General features: G+C 38.6%; 1 protein-coding gene across 1 annotated transcript in view; it reads left to right on the top strand.

The window, feature by feature from the left end:
* LOC138841395 (zinc finger protein 182-like) overlaps positions 1-8956 on the top strand; it is a 146993-nt gene extending 138037 nt beyond the window's left edge. The window contains exon 12 of the mRNA XM_070042064.1: positions 8321-8956. Coding sequence (XP_069898165.1) covers positions 8321-8956 — 636 coding nt within the window. The remainder of the gene's footprint in view (positions 1-8320) is intronic.
* Positions 8957-19985: the final 11029 nt, after the last annotated feature.

A 19985-nucleotide genomic window follows, 5' to 3' on the forward strand; every position in this document is an offset into this window, starting at 1 on the left:
TAAATGATTAAGATTCACATCAAAATAGACCTACACTAAACTTCACTCTTCTACACACCTGCATTCATTCTGACCCCCAAATCAGTCTCTTTGTAGGAAAATCAGGGAAATGTGCCTTGGTCTTAAGAATCCCTGTGAGGAAACTTTTCAATAGTTACCTGAAGAAATTATTAAAGGAAATCCAATTAGAGCACAGCAAATGCTCACAGACAGTGACCAACCTCTGAGTTGAAGCCTCAGGACAGAAAAAGAGAAAACATAAAACCCTTAAATGAAAAGCAAAATTCAGAAACAGCCAAAAACTCATTTTCATTTAATAGATAGAATTGGGGATTTTCAGGAAACTTAATTGTTTGATTTTGTGAAATCCAAATCAACAGAAGGATTATGATGCATATCCACATAACCATCTTCTTATTCTATGCCAGTGTGTACATTACACTAATGGAAAATGACCCGGTATAAGTTCAGTGTCTATGAGTATGTTTGTAGCTGAGAGGGGAGGTATTAAACAATGTAAAGTGAAACAGAGATATAATTTACACTCAGCAGAACACAGGCATAGAACAAAAAGAAAGGTATGAGAAACAGTCTCATAACCTCAATTTCATTATTAGAACTAAGTTCCAAAAAGTCAATGCATCTAATTCTCCCCATGTATATCCGTTTTCTGGTTGGTCTTACAATATTTCACGAAGGAAATAGTGGTTTTGAAGAAGAAACTCACCTTAGCTCCCACAACAGGGAGAGAAAAGTCCCAATGCATTCAAGCACTCTTCTCAGCAGAGGTGAAGCAAGGTGGCGCCGAGCATTATGGGAATTGTAGTCTCAGTGAAGGGCTTTTGGTTTGAAAGTCCTGAGTTGTTTTTGTTTTTGGAGGGCGGAAGTGGCGCAGAGATCCTTTTGCGCATGCGTCTCCCCGCCAACCTTGGGCGTTTTAAGTCTGCCCCTTCTGGGTTCTTTTCCTTTGCCTTGCTGCTGGAAGTGCCCTGAAGTAAAGTTTGGCCTTTCATAGGTGGGAGCCAGGAGGCAGGCGCCCAGCTCTGTGCAGTGGAGCTTGGGAGCTGTAACTTGAAGGAATCTCAGGCTTTGGAACTGATGTCAGGTAGGAACTGTGGGATTGTTGCCGGACTCTATCCTCCATGGGTTTCTTTTTCTGGTTCTGTTTTTTTGGTCGTTGGTGGGTCTTAAACTCTGGGCCTGCAAGCAATGTTCCTGAGCTCGTCAGCTCGATAGGAGAGCTTTACACTTGAGCCAAAGCACCCGCTTTCCCCTCCACGTTTTTCTCCAGTCTGGGGTTGATAATTTGCTTGAGGTTCAGGAGCTTGTGCTGCCATTAGCTTCTGGGCCCTGAGCTGCAAGAACCTGGTTCCCAAATGTCTGAGAGCAAGCTTGGTGATTCTGCAGACAAGGAGAGCCCAAGAGCTGTGCATTTGTACTCCAAGACCAAGGGATTCTTCTATTAATCCATGTGACTTTATTGGCTTTGCCCAGGTGGAAGAGGAGTACAGGAAGAATTCTAGTGAAATTGTGAGGTGTGTGCCTGACTTGAGTCCTCTTACATTGAAATTGTATTTGGGGTTTCTGTGTTGTTTCTCCTAGAGATATTTTAATCTGTTTGGCTTGAGTTTTTAATCTCTTGGCTTGAGTTCCCAAGCGTTTGTAAACCACCCTGTTTCTAGAGACAGTTGTACATGGGATATTGGAGTATTGAGTGCTGGTCCTGTATTTTTAGGAATGAAGCCTAGCAATGTATGAAGCAGAGCACACTATGAATAGCAATTGCCATCTTATATGGACAGACCTTTTCAATTTTGAGAAGCCCTAGAGGGAAGAAGCAGAAAAGCACAGGAAGGGGAAGATGTTGCTAGCATCCATTGCCTTATGCAAAAATTATTGATACTTCCCTGAACACCAGATTCACGTGGTACTCTTTTCCTACACCACTGTCAATCACTTTGTGTTGTTGCAAGATTTAAACTAATTTCCAGGAATTGTGATGCACTGGATTGAGGAATAAGCCAGAGCATAATTATCAGAGGGTACCTGAGGCTGTGGTGTGGGATGGTGGGGTAATTGTTAGGACTGAAAGTATCTATTCATGTAGTAATCCCTAATCCTCTTCTTGCTAATTTATTCAGCCTGTTACCACTATTATTTTTAGTATGTAATCATGTAAACTTATGTTAAATGTCCGATCTAAGGATTTGCTAATGCTAGCTCTTACTGGTTGGTTTTGCCTGGTAGTTCAGAAAGTATTGGTCAGGGACATTTGGCCTTAAAAACTCACACAAGAAAACTTGAGATAATTATGTCTTACTCAAGGTTGTATGCTTTGTAGATGTTGCTTATCTTCAGGTGATATCACTCCTATATGGAGTATTTTATGTTGTATCTTTAGGATGGCCAAGGTTCTTCTCAAGACTGTTTAGGGAAATGAACATTAGGGACTTCTCAAACCTGGGTTTACCTCATCTTTACTCTTGTCCCTTTGACCAAAGCATGTTAAATGGAAATTGCAAGTCTTTGCATGTGTGTGCAATGGGTACAGTGAAATGTGCCATTTGACAAGCATTGTTGAAATATTTTAACACAAGAAATATATTCTGCATATATTTTTTCTCTAACTTTGGGTGAAAACTATTGAGTTACATCATACATGCTTTCCCTGGTGTTTAAATATGTAAATGAATGAGGTAGAACACAAATTCCAATGGACTCCTAGGATACCTTTGCATTAAAAAAAGCAATTCCTACATCCCAAATTATATTCAGTAATAAGTACTTTTAGTGGAAATGTGATGTTTTTGCTTTCAAGTATTCAATAATATTTGTGGGAACATTCCTTTTTTTCGAATTTAATGTGTACAGAAACATAGAAATTAGTTGGTTTAATAATATCTATCTACCAGGAAATGGACTGGATTGGGTTTACTGGAGACTTTAATGCCCTGCCTGAGACATTAAAGATTCTTCTAAGACAGCTTTATGGTTTTGCAATCCATGTATCATGTTTGCAAGAGAAAATTCTGGACCCCAAATCTCACAGATTCATTTCTGAATATGTCATTTGCCTTATATCCCAGCCATGCTTCCAGAGTCTTCTGTTCATTGTCAGCAGCAAGACAGAATGAATGGATCTCTGGTGAGTTTTTTTTTTTTTTAATTTCTCATTTGTTTTCCATTCCATTATATGAACGTAAAGATTTCCAAGAAGAACAAACAATACCAACCACACAGATTCAGCCTCAGGAATGTATTCATAAATCAGAAAAATTTGGCATGTAGATTAGGAGATAAAGATTACTTCTAGGTTTAGCAGATTAAATGGTTATATTCTTTCTAAGTTGAATTCAGATTGGCTTCAGAATGTCTAGGTTTCATCTTGTCATAACATGTAGTCATACCTGTTATGTGATGTAGTGACACCGAGCAGGATACATCTCATGGAAGGTGAAGGGTAGATTGCAACCAGTAACATTAAACTATCTCAATGAAATTTTCCTGGAATTGCTGAAATAATGTGGTCATATGCACCTTCATGTGTTCTTAAGGAATGATTAACCTAGATGTAATTAAATTACTCTCCATATATAATTCTTGGACTACTTCATGGTCTTGGTCTTACTTGAAGCTGAGGCTATATTTGTTGCTAAACTTTATGGTCTTTTTACAAAATCTTGTTTGTTTTCTAAAGTATCCTCACAAGATTTCTTTCCTCTATAATCTCTCTCTACTTTTGGTTTTCTATTCACTTGTGTTGGTTATTTTTCTCTTTCTCTCTCTTTGTATCTATCTTTGAATAATTTTTTCTTACTTTTTTGATTCTCTCTTTCCTCCATATGTCTCTCAGTTTTTTCATTTCTTCAATGATCTATCTGGAAACTAGTTTTTCTTAGTGATTATTTTTAGTTTGCTGACATGGCTCTTAGGATTGGCATTTTTCTTACCAACTATATGGGAAAATTGTTGCCTAGAGAGTTCTACAGGATTCCAGAAACAAAGAAAATTAGAGAAACACAAAAACATAAACAGATAGACTTAGGGGAAACCAGGGTTCTGAAGCCTCTCTGGCACTTGGTCTTTGGTTGTCAGCAAGCTAGCATAGTACCTTGAGTTCACACAGGGAAGATTACCATTGATAACATGCAAAATTGAAGTATCTATATTAATATTACAATCTGAGCAACAACAGGTTGTGAGGAAAACATGTTTTTTTATTCTCCTGAGACAGAAGACTGCTACCCAGAGAAAATGCAGACATGAAGTTCACCTTACCTAGCCTTCAAGGTGAAAAGCAGCTCAGTTTCAGATGCTATCTTTCCAACAGTAAGGAAAAGGTCTGCACTCCAGTCTCTTAACCCTCTCCAGAATTCTCTTTTAACCCTTCTGCAGCCAGCTCTCAGTGCTCTCAATTCTGTCAGGCTGGAATTCCAACCTTTCAAAACTTTTCTCCCTTCAGCTCAACTTCAGAGTTCCATACAGAAAAGTACGTCCTTCCCCCAATTGATAAACTACAAGAAAATTTGACTTCACCTGATTCTGTTATCTTTGGTCTAACTTCATTTATCGTGGTACTCAGTTTTGTTTTTCCATATCACTACTTTTAAATATTTCACTCACTGCCCGTATAAGATAGGTAGTTTTGATAAAAAAAAAATACAGTGAGGAAGTTTTCTCTATTAGAAATATCATTTGTTGCAAATTCCCACATGTTTGCTCAGGAATTGAATTTGTTCTCTGAGGAATTTCGCTATTAACTAACACAAGGGGAAATGTATCCTTAGGGATCTACTGGAGAAATAACTAAGAAATATGTAACACATTTGAGCATTTGGTCATATTTATCATTTTTGTCATCTTGAGTGTTCCTTGAGCCTATATTAATTTGCCTCCACCTTCCATGAAGATCTATTAAAATGAAAATCTTCTGAAGGATCATTTTATTCTCCTCCCACCTATATTTTGTATTGTAGAATGTAGGGAAAGTTTACAAAACGTCATGATAGCAGTTCTTTTTTACATAGGAAGGAAATATCAGGGAATCTATGACCACATTTCAATATTTAGCATTTAAACCAATCATGCTGAACCTAGGATATTTTTATGTGGGAACTAAATCAAGTCTTATAAGGGTTCAATAAATCATTAGCTACTTTCTGGAGTACTGTTACTGTTTTTAAATATTCATGTGGACACTGCTTTTCCTTGATCTAGTAATGTTGCATGTTCTGTATCCCATGTGATATCCTGAATGTGTTCTGCTTGCTTATGAGAGTACTTGTTAATAGAAGGTCTAAATAGGATTTATGGTGAAGCAGTATATGTAAATGCAGAAAAATATTTGTTTAAATAATTTTTATGCAGATATGTACTAAAATTTTATCAAAAATAATAATATAATTTTTTAGAGACCACCTTAGACTTAATGTCATCATGCCAGATTATTGTCTCCTTAGAGTTTTTATCTTGTCTCTATTGCTAGCAGCAGAAATGTGTTTGCATGCATTAGGGAATCTGTAACTTTTTATTGTTCTTGAGGCTTGAATTCTAGGCCTGGTTGGTGTCCCTCAGTTCTTCAGGTCAAGGTGAGTGCTCTACCACTTGAGTCACAGTGCTACTTTCAGTTTTCTGGTGGTTTATTGGAGATAAGTGTCTCATGGACTTTCCTGCCTGGGCTGGCTATGAACCTTGATCCTCAGACCTCAGCCTCCTCAATAGCTAGGATTACAGGCATCAGCCACCAGGTGCCCTGCAAATCTGTGTATTTTAATGGCCAGGTTTATGTATTGTCAAATATTTCTAATTTGCTATTTAATTTTCCCAGTTAAAAGATAACACAGCCAGGTGCAAACATTTTATGTAAGATAAAAGCATACCTGCAGCGTAATGGAATTCCAGATTGGAATTCTCATGACTCTGGTCTAATTTCTTGATGGAAATGTGCCATTACAGAAGCTGATGTCATTTGATGATGTGGCTGTGTACTTCACCTTGAAGGAGTGGCAGGATCTGGATCCTGGACAGAGGAACCTTTATAGAGAAGTAATGCTGGAGATCTATAGCAACCTAATGTCCTTGGGTGAGCAATGGTCACTTTTATTTGGAAGAACAAGTGCTTTTATTTTAGTAGACATTTGACTGTTTATGTTATTTAGGTATAATATTCCAGTCCATTCCCAGGTAAAAAACTGCTAGCATAAAAGCCAGCCAGAGTCATGTCTGGAAGCTTGATATTGTTTGCCTTTCACACTACTGCTTCAGCCACAACACCATTTTGGCTTTTTTGGGGGGTATAGTCTGAATTTCCATCCCAGGTTGGTTTCAAGCCTGCCTCTTCTGATCTTACCTCCTAAATGTAGAGTTAGAAGTGTAAGCCTTTGGACCATTACATTTTGTTTAAAAAAAAAAAAAAGATTCCAGTCCATGGGATGTGTCATTTCTTTCTAAGGGAAACTTCAACTTCATTATGTGTAACTCAAGAGCTAATTTTATTCTCAGTCTTTAAGATTTCTAATCAGTAGTTGGACAAAAGTTCTAAACTATAATCCACTAATAGGAGACTGACTTTCCAGACTTGGGGTGATTATTATAGGTGGATCTACACTCTAGATAGAATATACATTACTACTGTCAGTATGATCGGGAAATCAGTAGGTGAAAGTGTGAAAGTGTGTATTTGTAAGCCAAACCTAACATAGGCTGAATTGCTTCAAGCTTGGAATCCTAGATACTCTCTAGGCTGAAATCTGAGGATTTTGTTTTAAAGCCAGCAACTGTAGAAAAATGAACATGAGACTCTTATCTCCAATTAACGTTTCAAAAACTAGAAATGTAGCCAAGACACAAACTAGTAGAATGCTAGATTTGAGCAAAAGAGCTGAGTCCAAGCCACACATTGGGAAAATAAACCCAAAGTTGGGGGAAAGTACACCATGGAGATGTTAAGAATTGAGAAACCATGCACTGGGAAGGTGGCTCAGTGGTAGAGCCCTTGCCTTGCATGCTTGCGGCCCTGTGTTCGATTCCTCAGCACCAAAAAAGCAGAAAAAAAGCCAGATTTGGCATTGTGGCTCAAGTGGTAGAGTGCTAGCCTTGAGCTTAGGAGGTGTGATACAGCTCCCAGGCTCAGAGTTCAGGCCCCACAACCGATCCCACCCCCCAAAAATAAAACAATTGAGAAACCAGATTTAGGAGCAACCCAGTGAACAGGATGTCTGCAACATTACATTAATGATGACCCAGCAAGAGCAATAGTTCTCCATTATTCTTATTCACAGGGCACTGTGTTCCTAAACCTATATTGATTGTGAAGCTGGAGCAAGGTGCAGAACCATGGATCAGAGAAGGCTCAGAAGAGAATTTCACAGGTGAGTTAAAGCATCTTGAATAGTGATGTTGGGTCCAGAGCCCAGTGGGTCTGTTTTTTTTGAGCTGTACAGAGCAATAGTATTCCTAGTGCCCTGAGTCATGTATGGAAGAGAACTAGGTGATCCTTTGTCTCAAGGAATTGTCAATCCAGAATTCTCATGGAGACAAACTGAATTTGATGTTCCAGTGTAGTTAATGTTAGCACTTCTATTTGTCTGTAGATAAGTCATTCATAAAGAGAAACAGACAATAAGAAATGTAGTAAGGAGATCTCATTTTAAACTAGTATTTAGCAGGAAGGAGGAAAATAGGATCAGAATAATTTCATATCAGTGGTGCTGGGCATAGAGGGAGATTCAGAATGGAAGCATTAAGAGTACGGAGATGAATAATTTGAGTAAATATTTCCTTGAGAAAAATATCAAAATCTGAAATACTGAAAAACATTATTTTCCATTGTAAAATGTCAGTACTACTTTCTCAATTACTACATTGCAGAGAAATATATATATTCTGCATAAAGCAATGCTTTGATATTTGAAAATATTGTAACAGAATGTGAGGAAATATCTTTACATTAAGGAATTTATGGATCTCATTTATGCTTTTGTCTATTTTTCTATTATTTATTTTAGATGTCCCAGAAATGGAGGATGTGATTAGCACCTGCCAGGAAAGTCCCAAGTATCTCTCTGAAGTAGCAGTCATGAATAGTAACCATGGGGAGGAAAAAGTGAGACTTATAAGAAGTTTTCATTTGAGCTCCATACAGAAGTCAGAACTGATTAAGAATAATGGGAACTCCTTAGGAATGAGGATAGAAAAAGTCACTAGCTGTCAGAGCATGGGTATTTTCAATGAACCTGGTAAGATGTGTGCACCATATAGTCCTCATGTGTCTTCTGTAGTTGACGAATGTAAACAGTGTGAAAAGTCTTTCACTGAGAAGAAACACCCTGTTGTCCCTCAGAGGACACACACAGGAGAGAAACCTTATGAATGTAACATGTGTGGAAAGTCTTTCACCCAGAAATCAAAGCTTACTGTCCACCAGAGAACACACACAAAAGAGAAACCTTTTCAATGTAACATTTGTGGAAAATCTTTCATATGCAAGGCATATCTTACTAGACACCAGAGAACACACACAGGAGAGAAACCTTATGAATGTAACAAGTGTGGAAAGTCTTTCACCCAGAAATCAAAGCTTACTCTCCATCAAAGAACACACACAAGAGAGAAACCTTATGAATGTAACATGTGTCAAAAGTTTTTCACTGAGAAATCAAAGCTTACTCGCCACCAGAGAACACACACAAAAGAGAAACCTTTTGAATGTAACATTTGTGGAAAGTCTTTCGCCTGCAAGGAATATCTTCCTCTGCACCAGAGAACACACACAGGAGAGAAACCTTATGGATGTAAGATGTGTGGAAAGTCTTTCACCCAGAAATCAGTGCTTACTCGCCACCAGAGAACACATACTAGAGAGAAACCTTATGAATGTAACTTGTTTGGAAAGTCCTATTGTTGGAAGTCAAACCTCACTGTCCATCAGAAAACACACAGGAAAGAAACCTTATAAATGTCGTATTTGCGGAAAGATTTTCAGCCAGAAGCTACAACTTACTATCCACCAGAGAGCACACACAGGAGAGAAATTTTATGAATGTAACCTATGTGGAAAGTCTTTCATCCAGAACATACACCTTTCTGTCCATCAGAAAAAAACCCACCAGAGAGAAATGTTATGTATGTAGCAGGCATGGAAATTCTTTCACCTAGAAGGCACATCTTAACATCCATCATAGAACACAAGGAGAGAAACCTTATAAGTGTGAACAATGTGGAAAGACCTGGAGGTCACAGCTTAACACACATAAGTTGATTCACACAAATGAAATAACTTAGGATTGTACCAAATGGGAAAGTCTTTGATCTGTAAGAAAATTGAAATTGCAATACAGAACCAATAAAGGATAGAGACCTCATGATATAGCAGATGGGGAGTCCTCCAACTACAAGACACAGCTCAGGGTTCATCACAGAACACACAAAACACACGCACACACGCGCACACACACACACACACACACACACACACACCCTCACACACAAAGAGGAGAAAAATCATATGTAGAAAAATGGAAAATTTTCTAGAAAAAGTCATAACAATAGTAAAGTCTTTCTTGGAGGGGTAACAATGCTCGATAGAAAATATATTAATGACCTAACTCATATAATGGTATAACCAATTGATACAGTATCTTTACAATAAAATATATATTAAAAATATGATGGATTAATAAAGATTAGAATCTCTGCATTTTTTCTTGGGCGAGAACCCCAAAGTGTCTTCAGTTCTTGCACTCTTCTTTAATTAATCACTGATGATGAACAACTTGTGATTGATTCACTGTTAGCCCATTTTGTTGTTCTGCTGAGTGAGCTATAATAAAACACCATTGTGGAAGATGTGTCGCACCTGTGTTATCTCATAGAAAGCCAAAGTAGATCAAGCGGAAAAGGTCAGATAATGTGATGTCAGGAAAATGAACCCTTAGATATGTATTTTAATGTTTTTTTCTTTCATGCATGTGTTTCTAACGCATTTATAAGATTATCTCTTTGTTGCTTTGTATGTCCCTCCCCCACAGTATAACCCCTGCTTTCACTATATTTGATGTCAGTATAACTTGAGGAGGAGATGGGGGAAAACCAGTTGTTTAAGGATACAGGTGGACCTGTTGCAACAATGAGAAGTACCAGTTGTCATGTCCAAAACGAGCTTTACAATGTCGGTGTGTGGGGGGGGAGGATTGGGGGGGAAAGAGAAAGATTGGGATTGGGGGGGAGGGGGGTGGCTGGGAAGGGACGTGAAGGGTAAACAAAAGGAGGAGGCTGCAATGCTTGGTAAGAAATGTACGCATTATCCTGCCCATGTAATTGTAACCCCTCTCTACAGTATGTTAACCAATAAAATAAAATTAAAAAAAAAAGCCAAAGTTGATATGACATTAGGGGAAATAATCAAGCACACAAAGATATTGATCAATCTCTCACAAAAATTGAAGTTAACAAAAAAATAAAACCCTCTGCCATTTGAGCTACAGCATCACTTCTAGGCCCTGAGAGGAAGGAAGGAAGGAAGGAGGAGGGAAGTGAGAGAGGGAAAGAGGAAGGGAAGGAGTGAGGAAGAAGGAAGAAATAAACTATTCAAGAGAGGAAAGTAATTTTTGGTGAATGTGAGAATTATTCTTTCAGAGGTGGGCCTCAAGAAAAATGGCTTTTAAAAGAGCAAAATTTTGAATGTTTACCAAATGATAAAGAGGATGTAACATTTTATAAATTGATTTAATAATACAGTAATATTAAGTAAGGAGGTCAGGTGTGGCTGGTGCGCTATTGGCCACAGGGTGGATGGTGGGGTCTGGCATCTTTTTTTCATGCAGGGGGAAGGAAATGCCCCATCCATCACTTGCCTCCCATCTGATGGGTGTGGCTGGATCCCTGCAAGCAGGCATGGGCTTTTGACTGATATGTTACTCAAACTGATAGTGCAGTGCCTGGGACTGGGAATTTCCTGTAGACCTGCCTCCTGCTTAGGCCCTACTTGGGCTGTCCCAGCAGTGGCACCAGATGCCATGCCACATGTCTCTGTAATCATGTCCTGTGTGCTGTCTCCTGGCTTGTCTCTGGTCATCATAGTGTCCCAATTCAGCACTCTCTTGGTGCTGATTGGTTTCTCATTGCTGTTTTTATTCTCCCCCCCCCCCTTCTGTCCTATTTCCAAGCTGTCTAAGTGTATTTTTGGACTGCAAGTCTTTGTTACAACAGGCTGCTTGCAGACTGCTAGCTGTGAAATAGACTCCAGTATTCCATCTACCATAATGTGGCTTCCAACAAATATACTGTCTTCTTTTACGGAAACATAAAGGTTGATCTAACAATAGAATTTCTAGAGCCAAGATAGATGCCACTGTATAGTTATGTAATTAAAGATATCCTGGAGGCATTTAGAAGAAATTTCTGTTACATCAGAAAGTGCTTAATTAATAAACCAAGACCAAGGCTCCTGATCCTGTATAAGCCAGTCATTCTAGATATGTCCAGAGCTGTTTGGTTACATGAAGAGCACTACTTTCACACATTCATGAAGGAATGTTTCTGTGCCAATATGAACTCAGTTTTGAACTCAGGAACTGAGTTGAAGCCAGGCAGAGTTGGCTTCAAAGGAGATTCTCTCATCTTGGCCTCCATAAAAGCTAGGAATCAAAGCATGAGCCCAGTGGGCTGTTCTGATGAAATCTCTCTCTGTGAACAGGAGGTTTCCTTCAGTGCTTCAGCTCAGGCTTCCTGTGGCTTCAAGAATTTCAGTATTTATTTCAAGTGTTCAAAAATAATAACTCTTCTTTACAGTATTTTCACAATAATAAAAGATATCCTTAAATCCTGCCTATGATTCCATTTACAAGATAAGGACAGTGGAGTTCACATTGCAAGATTTAGCTAGTTGCTTGCTTAACCCCTTCCATCACACTGTTCACCCTTCTTCTTTTTTGGGGTGTGAGGTCTGGTCTTGTGGTCTGAACTCTGGGCCTGGGTGATGTCCTTCAGCTCTTCATCTCAAGGCTAGCACTCTACCACTTGAGCCACAGTGCCACTTCCTGATTTTCTTTCTTTTTGCTTATGTGGTGCTGGGGAATCCAACCCAGGACCTCATGCATGCATGGCAAGTGCTCTAACACTGAGCGACCTTCCAAGCCCAACCCTTCTGCTTATCTACAGAGGCCTAGTAAAAAAAAAATGGCATTGGAAGGCACCTGTGCCCTTGGCCTTCGTATTTGTACCACACACACACACACACATGCGCGCACACACACACACACACATGCGCACACACACACACACACGCACACACACACACACACACACACACACACACACACTATCCATTGGAAATCTCTCATTCTCCCATGTTTACAAACTGTATGCTTTCTGAGAAGGGATGGTTCACAGACTGGAGTCCTACCTAGGCCTGTTATATACCTCAAATTATGAACCAACATACCACATTCATTAAAAGTATGCCTGATGATCACATATTTTATTAATGTTTTGAATTATTTTTGTTATTATCATTTGGCGAACATTTTGCTTGAATTCAGAATTAAAGGGACTTAATGTTCACAGAATTGGTAAAGTACCCTTTTCTCTTTTAATTTCAGAAAAGCAATTAAAAATGTGCCATTACACTCCCTCATGTGTGGAATCCTAACTACTCAGGAAGCTGAAATTAGATAGTTTTGTAAGCCATCCTATGAAAAAGCTCCATGAAAATGGTATCTTAGCCAATAAAAGCATGGCTCTGGTTATATGTGCCTATCTTTTTTGCTACTTGTGATATGTAATTATAAAATTAGTGTGTTGAAAGGCCCAGGCAGAGAAGCAAGACCCTAAGGTGAAAAATCAGTGATACAAAAGGTCATCTTGTATAGAAGGTAAAGGAAGCCACACAAATTTTTGCCCCTGAATTCAACCTGAGGACCAATAATAAGATACGAAAACCAATACATTCTTCCAAATATTTATTAGAAGAATTTGGGTGTGGTTTAGCCAATGATAGGTAAACAGTCCTTTACCAAGTGATTGCAAAAGGACCTTTGCATATGGCTATATGATGTTATGAATTTTATATCCTGTTATGTGGACACCATGAGTCCTGTTTGGATCAAGTAATTAAGATCTCCTGATCTAACAGGGCACTGGTGCTTCACATCGGGATTCTTACTTGCTCAAGAGTATGAGGGTTAAAGATCACAATTGAAAGGCAAACTAGGTAGGAATTGCTGTAAAAGTGTTGTGGCCAATTATCATCAAATTTCCCACAAGTAGTGCTGTGAATGAAGTTGATAGACTGTCAACACTTTTGTTCCTTTAATACCAAAGCTCAGGGACAGTACCCAGGCCCTGAGTAGAAAGAACTCCAAGGCAAGGGAAGATATTTTGTAAATGGCTTTTTGACCCTCCTGCATAAAAGTTATCATTCTTGTTTAAGCCTAAAGTCTCCCATTGTCCTCAATTGAAGTTGATATTGAAATGTCTTATAAGCCAGGGTAATGATAGATTGTACGAATATTTTGGTTTCTTTTGTCAAGTGAATCCACATGCACATATATTTATGTTTCTGACTAGTTCTTAAGTCCTTGTAGAGGTTCAAGATACTATGCAGGACAATGTGGTCCATGTCTGTAAAGTGCGGAATGAGACCTTCAAAGAGAGATCTCAACATATAAAATGTGGCCAAATATTTCAGTATACTTGAACCAGTATTATGAGAAAAGAAGTATCAAGTAGTGATTATTTAAGGTCCCAGAATACCAATATATTTGAACGAGAAGACTGTGATCTTGTGATGTGTGCACATAGATGTAGGAGAAAACCTCTTTTCAATCTGAGCTCTTCAGATGTGTTTAAGCATTTTTGTTGTTTTTCCCTTCCTGATTTCACTTTATTTCAAGGCCACTCCCAGGGGTGAATGACAGGATATTTAGTTTCAGCTCATTCTAAAAGCTATGTCCTCAGAAGAGAAGTGGTGAACCATGACTTAGGTACATATTCACCCTAGACACAATCACTAAGAGTGGGTTAAGTTACATAAGTTTTCAGAATGTCAACGGTCCTACCACATGGTTCATTCTGTAGCCCTTTTCAAAATTAGGCTTTAGAAGAGTTCTGCCTTTGTATGAAGATTTCAACTCTAAATTAGATTATTTTCAATAGCCATTCAGTGAATGTTACTGGATAAAGTATACAAATAAAGTCATATTTATTTTAGAGAAAATTCTGATATCATCAGCAGGGGCAGTTAATATGATTCAAAGTCAGGACCCTGAAGAGTCTGCTCTCCAGAGATGTCAGTATTTAACCAAGAACCTCCAATTCCCAAGCAATCTTGATCCCAATGAGAGAACAAGATGTTAGGAGAGCCCTTGTTTCTTCCTCAGGTTAACCTGGAATGATGCACCTGAGAGTGACTGGAAGGGGAAAGAAGCTGGGATACTGGGCACAGTGGGTAGTGAACAAGGTTACCATAGGATTTTGACTAGACCCTCAGGGACCACCCAAGGACACCTTTCATTACTTTGAGCACTTATATCTTTATCCAGCTCTAGATCATTTTTCTTCCCATAATTAGCTTATCATTAAGTGTACATTTTTTCTATTCCCTCAATGAATTGAGTTCTTTTAAAATTCTCTTTCATTTTTCTGGATCACTTACACCCTTGTATGAAGTCCCTGTTATACAGGTCTCAGTACTTTGAGTAGATGACTACCTGGAGCATCCAGAGCCAACCATCTTTGCCTCACTTTTATATGGGATCTGAGCAAAACTTTATATGTGCATTTTAACTTAAATGTTTGTTACCAAAAGTTTGATGTGGAGACTTCATCTGATGTGGTGGAAGTTGGTTGGGCTCATGGTCTATGCCAGAACTCAAAATGGAAGGTACAGGAAAGAAAAGTTTGGTAAGGAGCCAGCTGAGGAGAGGAGGGCAGTGCCAAAGTCTTCATGCAATAGGCAAACCTAGCAAGCCCCTTGGGACAGGAGTGAGAAGCCCAGAGCAGGATTTGTGCTACCCATCAGTCCACCACCAGCACAACATGGCACCTGCAGCATGGGCCAAGGTGCACACATGTCTCCTGCAGGGCTGACTGTTGACACAGGGACCTGTCAGAGAAGTCAGTGGCCTAATGTAATAGTCTTGTCCTATGTAGATGATACAATTGCTTATGGACTAGAAGAATTAGTAGTAAAATATTGTTAGATGAACTAGTAAAAATTCTTCAGGATGTGTGTGAATGTGTGTGTCCTAAGAAGAAAAGGTATTGAAAAGTAGTTCAGAGAGAACTTCAATGACAAGTGTGGGCCTTGAGTGCACAGCAAAATAGATCCGTTATTATCACAACAAATAGGTGAAAAGGAAGGGTTTCTTTCACTTATTTTTATCTACCCTTACATTTCCCATTGTGTTCAAAATAATAATAACAGAAATGTATGTGTTGATGCTTACTGTTGTACAACAGCTAGTTTATAAATGAGAGCAGAGGCCTCGGGTCTCTTCTGTGTATGGTCCCTGAACTCTCTAGACAGGAGGACAATACTATTAAAAGTGAACTTATGTCACTTGTAAGTTTGTGGTTTAAATTCCAGAGGAATCATTGATTAATTTAAATGAGCAGACTTTTTGTTTTGCTGGTCTTTAGGCTTGAACTCAAGGGTCAGGTGCTGGCCCTGAGCTGCTTTTGCTCAAGGGTAGCACTTGAGCCACAGCACCACTTCTGGCTTTTTCTGTGTATGAGAACCTGAGGAATAGAACCCAGCTCCTCATTCCTGCGATGCAAGCACTGTACCATTTTGCTACCTTCCCTGTCCTATAAGCAGACTTTTTATGTTAAAAGAAGAAAGAATAGGTTGGTATGTAGTATCCACTTTCCATGTGCAAGTCCAAAGTTCAAACCCTCAAAGTGAAAGGAAGAAAGTAGAAAATGGAGTGACAGGAAGTATTCAGTTACAACTACAAAGAAAAATAAAAGAACAAAAGCAATGAGCAAGTAATTAGGTTTTTGTTTGTTTGGGATTGTTTCTTTTTTCTTTCAATTTTTAGTTGTGGGGTTTAAACTCAGGGAGGGCCTGGCATATTCCCTAGGCTTTTCACTAAAGGCTGGCATGCTACCACTTCCAGCCAGAATGTCACTTCTAGTTTTCTGGCATTTCACTGGTGATAAGTCACAATGAATTTTCTGCTGATGTTCTGGGGAATGGAACCCAGTGCCTCATGTATGCAAGGCAAGCACTCTACAACTGAGCCACACTCCCAGCCCTGCCTCCTTTCTTAAAACAGTGTGGTTAGGGCTGGCAATGTTGGTTAGTGATAAAGTACTTGCCTAGCAGGCATGGAACATTAAGTTTGATATCTCAGTACCTAACAAACAACAACAGCCCCCAAACACCCCTAGAAGCAATGGTGCTGTAGTTCAAATGGTAGAGTGGTAGCCTTCAGCATAATGAAATTCAGGAACAGTTTTCAAGCCCTGAGTTCTAGCCCCAGGAATCTCAAACAAAAACAAAAAAAAAAAGATGAAATGAGCAAATGAAAAGAAGAAACCCACTATTAGCAAGTTTCATTGATAAACACAACACACAAACACACAAACACACATATAGACACACCCACAAATATAGTTTTATCAAACCATATTCTTCTCCTTTAGTATGTCTACTCACCCTCCCTGCTCCAACTGCTGCCTACATGTACTAGAAAACTTATTCTATGTTTCTCTCTTTTTTGCATTTGAAAAAATTTATTGTGAAGATTAAAATATAAAAGTAGTATCAATAGTCATGAGAAAATTCCAATCAAAAGTACAATAGAATAACCATTTTATACACGTTAGTGTGGACATAGTTTTAAACAAAACAACAAAAATCCTTCCAAAGTCTAACAAAACCTAGGAAAAATGTGACAATAATGTGAACTTGGTGCATTTCTCTCAGGTATCTAAAACTATCATAGATGGGACAAAAAGTCCTAAAAAGAACTGAATAGAGAATTACATAGAAATATGGTCCAGCACTTCTACACTTGTACGTACCTTAGAGAAAAACAAAGATTTCTATAAATACCATCAAATAAGGACTAAGTTTCAAGAAAGACAAATACCACAAAGAAGTCCAACAGTATTTTCAGAGAGTAATTGAAGTACTTATAACACACTCAGTCCTGTACAACAGTCAAAATTATGTTTGACCACACTTTTTCAGCAAACCCATTAAAACTTCATTAGGATAGTCTAATGTTTGTATGTGGATGTGACATCTGACCAGATTCTAGCCAACCTTTACTTCCATGAGAAGTTACCTCCTAGATGTCATTGAATCACAAAAAGAGTGGGGCAACTTTGTCCTCACATTAAAAATCTAGAAACAAACTAAAGTAAATCTGCATTTAACTTAGAAGGCAAGATTTGATCATCTGCTAAATCTACAAGGCACCTTTAGCTTTTTGAGAAACATGTTCCTAAAGCTGAATCTGCCATGCCTACTCCGATGGAGTCTGCTTATCAAGGGAAACTTGCTTTTAGACCTGAGAATGGAGCTTCACAGAAGCCTATCTCTGAGAATGGGACTTCACCGAAGTCTACCTCAGAGATTGAGGCTTCAAAGAGATCTATCTCAGAGAATGGGACTTCACCGAAGTCTACCTTAGAGAATGGGGCTTCAAGGAGACCTATCTCAGAGAATGGGACTTCACCGAAGTCTACCTCAGAGAATGGGGCTTCAAAGAGGCCTACCTCCTGGAAAGGCTGGCAAGCCCCTGGGAAAGATGTGTTTCTGTTCCTGTTTTTCTTTTCTTCACTGTATAGGAGTGCCTATTAATCTTTTACTGTTCCTGCTGCTCATTGTACTTACTCATGCTCAACGTTCCCTTATTCAAGGCTCTTTCTTAGAAGTATTGATGACTCCAACATCCGATGAGTGTCCTGAGAATATGACTAACTCACCAGAGTTAAATGCTACCCTGAAAGCCCCTCTTGTGGAGGCTAGTAGACAAGTAATAAGTAAATATAAAAGTATTGGGGGTTTCATGACCTCACTTCCGCAGAAGGAATTGTTTGTAAGAGATTTATAAGAAGCTGTGGGCACAGAGCAGAAAGAGTGTATGGCTACTGGAGACTTTCCTTTAATCCTAAAGCATATACAATAGACTCATATAGATATCCTGTAGATAAGAAAGATGTAGAGGGATATTTAGACCAAAAGCTAAATAAAATTCCTAAAAAGTTGGTAGATGGAAGGTGGCAATGGCTTATCAGAAGAAAATGGTGGGATCCTCCATTATCTAGAGGACCCCAAAGACTTCCCCCAGATCCATAGCCTTTAACAGGTGTGTATGATAAGGATGGCAACCGTTGGAAAAACTACTTAGCAGAAAGAACTTCCTATTAGTCTCTTTCATTTACTGAGAGACTTGCTAGATCTAGGTCTCCTTGGTGCTTACTATTAAAGAAGGAACAAGAAAGATCTTATGAGACAGTTAAGGCCTCTATGGAGAAGAGTAAACGATTATGTGAAAGGGTTACAAAAAAGACACTATGAGCTTAAATTTGATAGATGGCCAGATTTAACTAAGTATACTGAATATCATGATTTTGGGCCACAAATTGGGAACCCTCTAAGTACAATTGCTTAGAAAAGATTTGAAACCTATAAAGTACAACACTAAACAAAAGTAACTATGAAGTACTAGAGTTCATGCCTTTCTGTTCAGCACCTTGCCCATATGCTCTGGTTAATGGTTAATTGGTGATAAACGTCAAAACCCATTGTATTTCTTAAAAATAAAAGTAAAGCCAAAAACTAGTGCCTATCATCATAGCTCGTCATCCAAAAAACAAGATCAGGTTACCAGCTGGTGACCACCCAAGAACAAAGTCTTGCAGCAAGATTGTGTAACCTTTTGCCCTTTCTCATGGAGACTTTTGCTATAAAAGCTTGTTATCCTCTGCAATAAATCGCACTCAGCACTCACTCCTCTTGTGTGTGAGTTGTCTGTTTGCCATCTCCCCACCTATTCCAGTTCCTCCACTAGGTGTCCTCCGTCTTCCCGACAGAGCCGGTCTGAGACATGAATCTGTTTTTATTTTTTTCTGTTTTTCAACCTGGGACACAGTTAGGTTCATAACCTGGTATGTCAAACAGAGTGAGAAATAAAAGAATCTCATCAGAGATCCTTTCATCTTTCTTGCTGTTGACAATGAATAAACATTCTGGAACCATGGCCTGTAGAGAAGCCAAATGAGAGAGTCAGAAAAAACCTGTGTGATTTTACCCTAGAAGTTCCTGCTCAGAACATGATAGGTGGACTGGTAAAGCATAAAGCCTTCTTATGGGAGAAGAAACATTCCTGAATCAAGTCTTCACTGAAGACAAATCCACAGAAGAGTCAAGTCTTATGTGTTACTAAACAATATTAACAGAAAATAGTCAGAAATGTAGATCCATAAAATGTAAAAGAAACAACTTATATAGGTATGTGCTTTTGCTTATACTTGTTGGTTGATTACACAGGAAATTCTTTTATCCAGCGTTCTGGTTTTTCTTACACTTACCCACAATGGTAATTGGTAACATAAACTACATGAACTTTGCAGTGACATTTACAAAAAGAGAAAATCTATTCTGTTTACTTCAGTGAGGTAGTTTTTGATAGGAAAGACCATATGAATCCTTTAAAAGCAGTGTTTGCACATTACTACTGGGCTTTCCCACATCACAAGAATGTTTTCTTACTTTGAATAACTTAAAGTGAATTTATTATAGGCTAAGTGTTCACATTCACAATACTTAAGATGAGGACTGTTACAAATTTCATGGTGGGGTATTTTCTGTTTGTTTTAGGATTTAGACTGTCCATATCCACATTAGTGACTGAATATCTTGCCTTAAAATTGTCAAGTTTTCTATTTCATAATAATTTATTTGGATATAATCTGAATTTCAAAGAGGACATTGTAACTGGGCTCTCATGTCTAATGGCTGTAATCTTAGC

Source organism: Dipodomys merriami, unplaced genomic scaffold, assembly GCF_024711535.1.
Source record: "Dipodomys merriami isolate MVZ:Mamm:240054 unplaced genomic scaffold, mDipMer1.0.p SCAF_319, whole genome shotgun sequence".
Lineage (NCBI taxonomy): Eukaryota > Metazoa > Chordata > Mammalia > Rodentia > Heteromyidae > Dipodomys > Dipodomys merriami.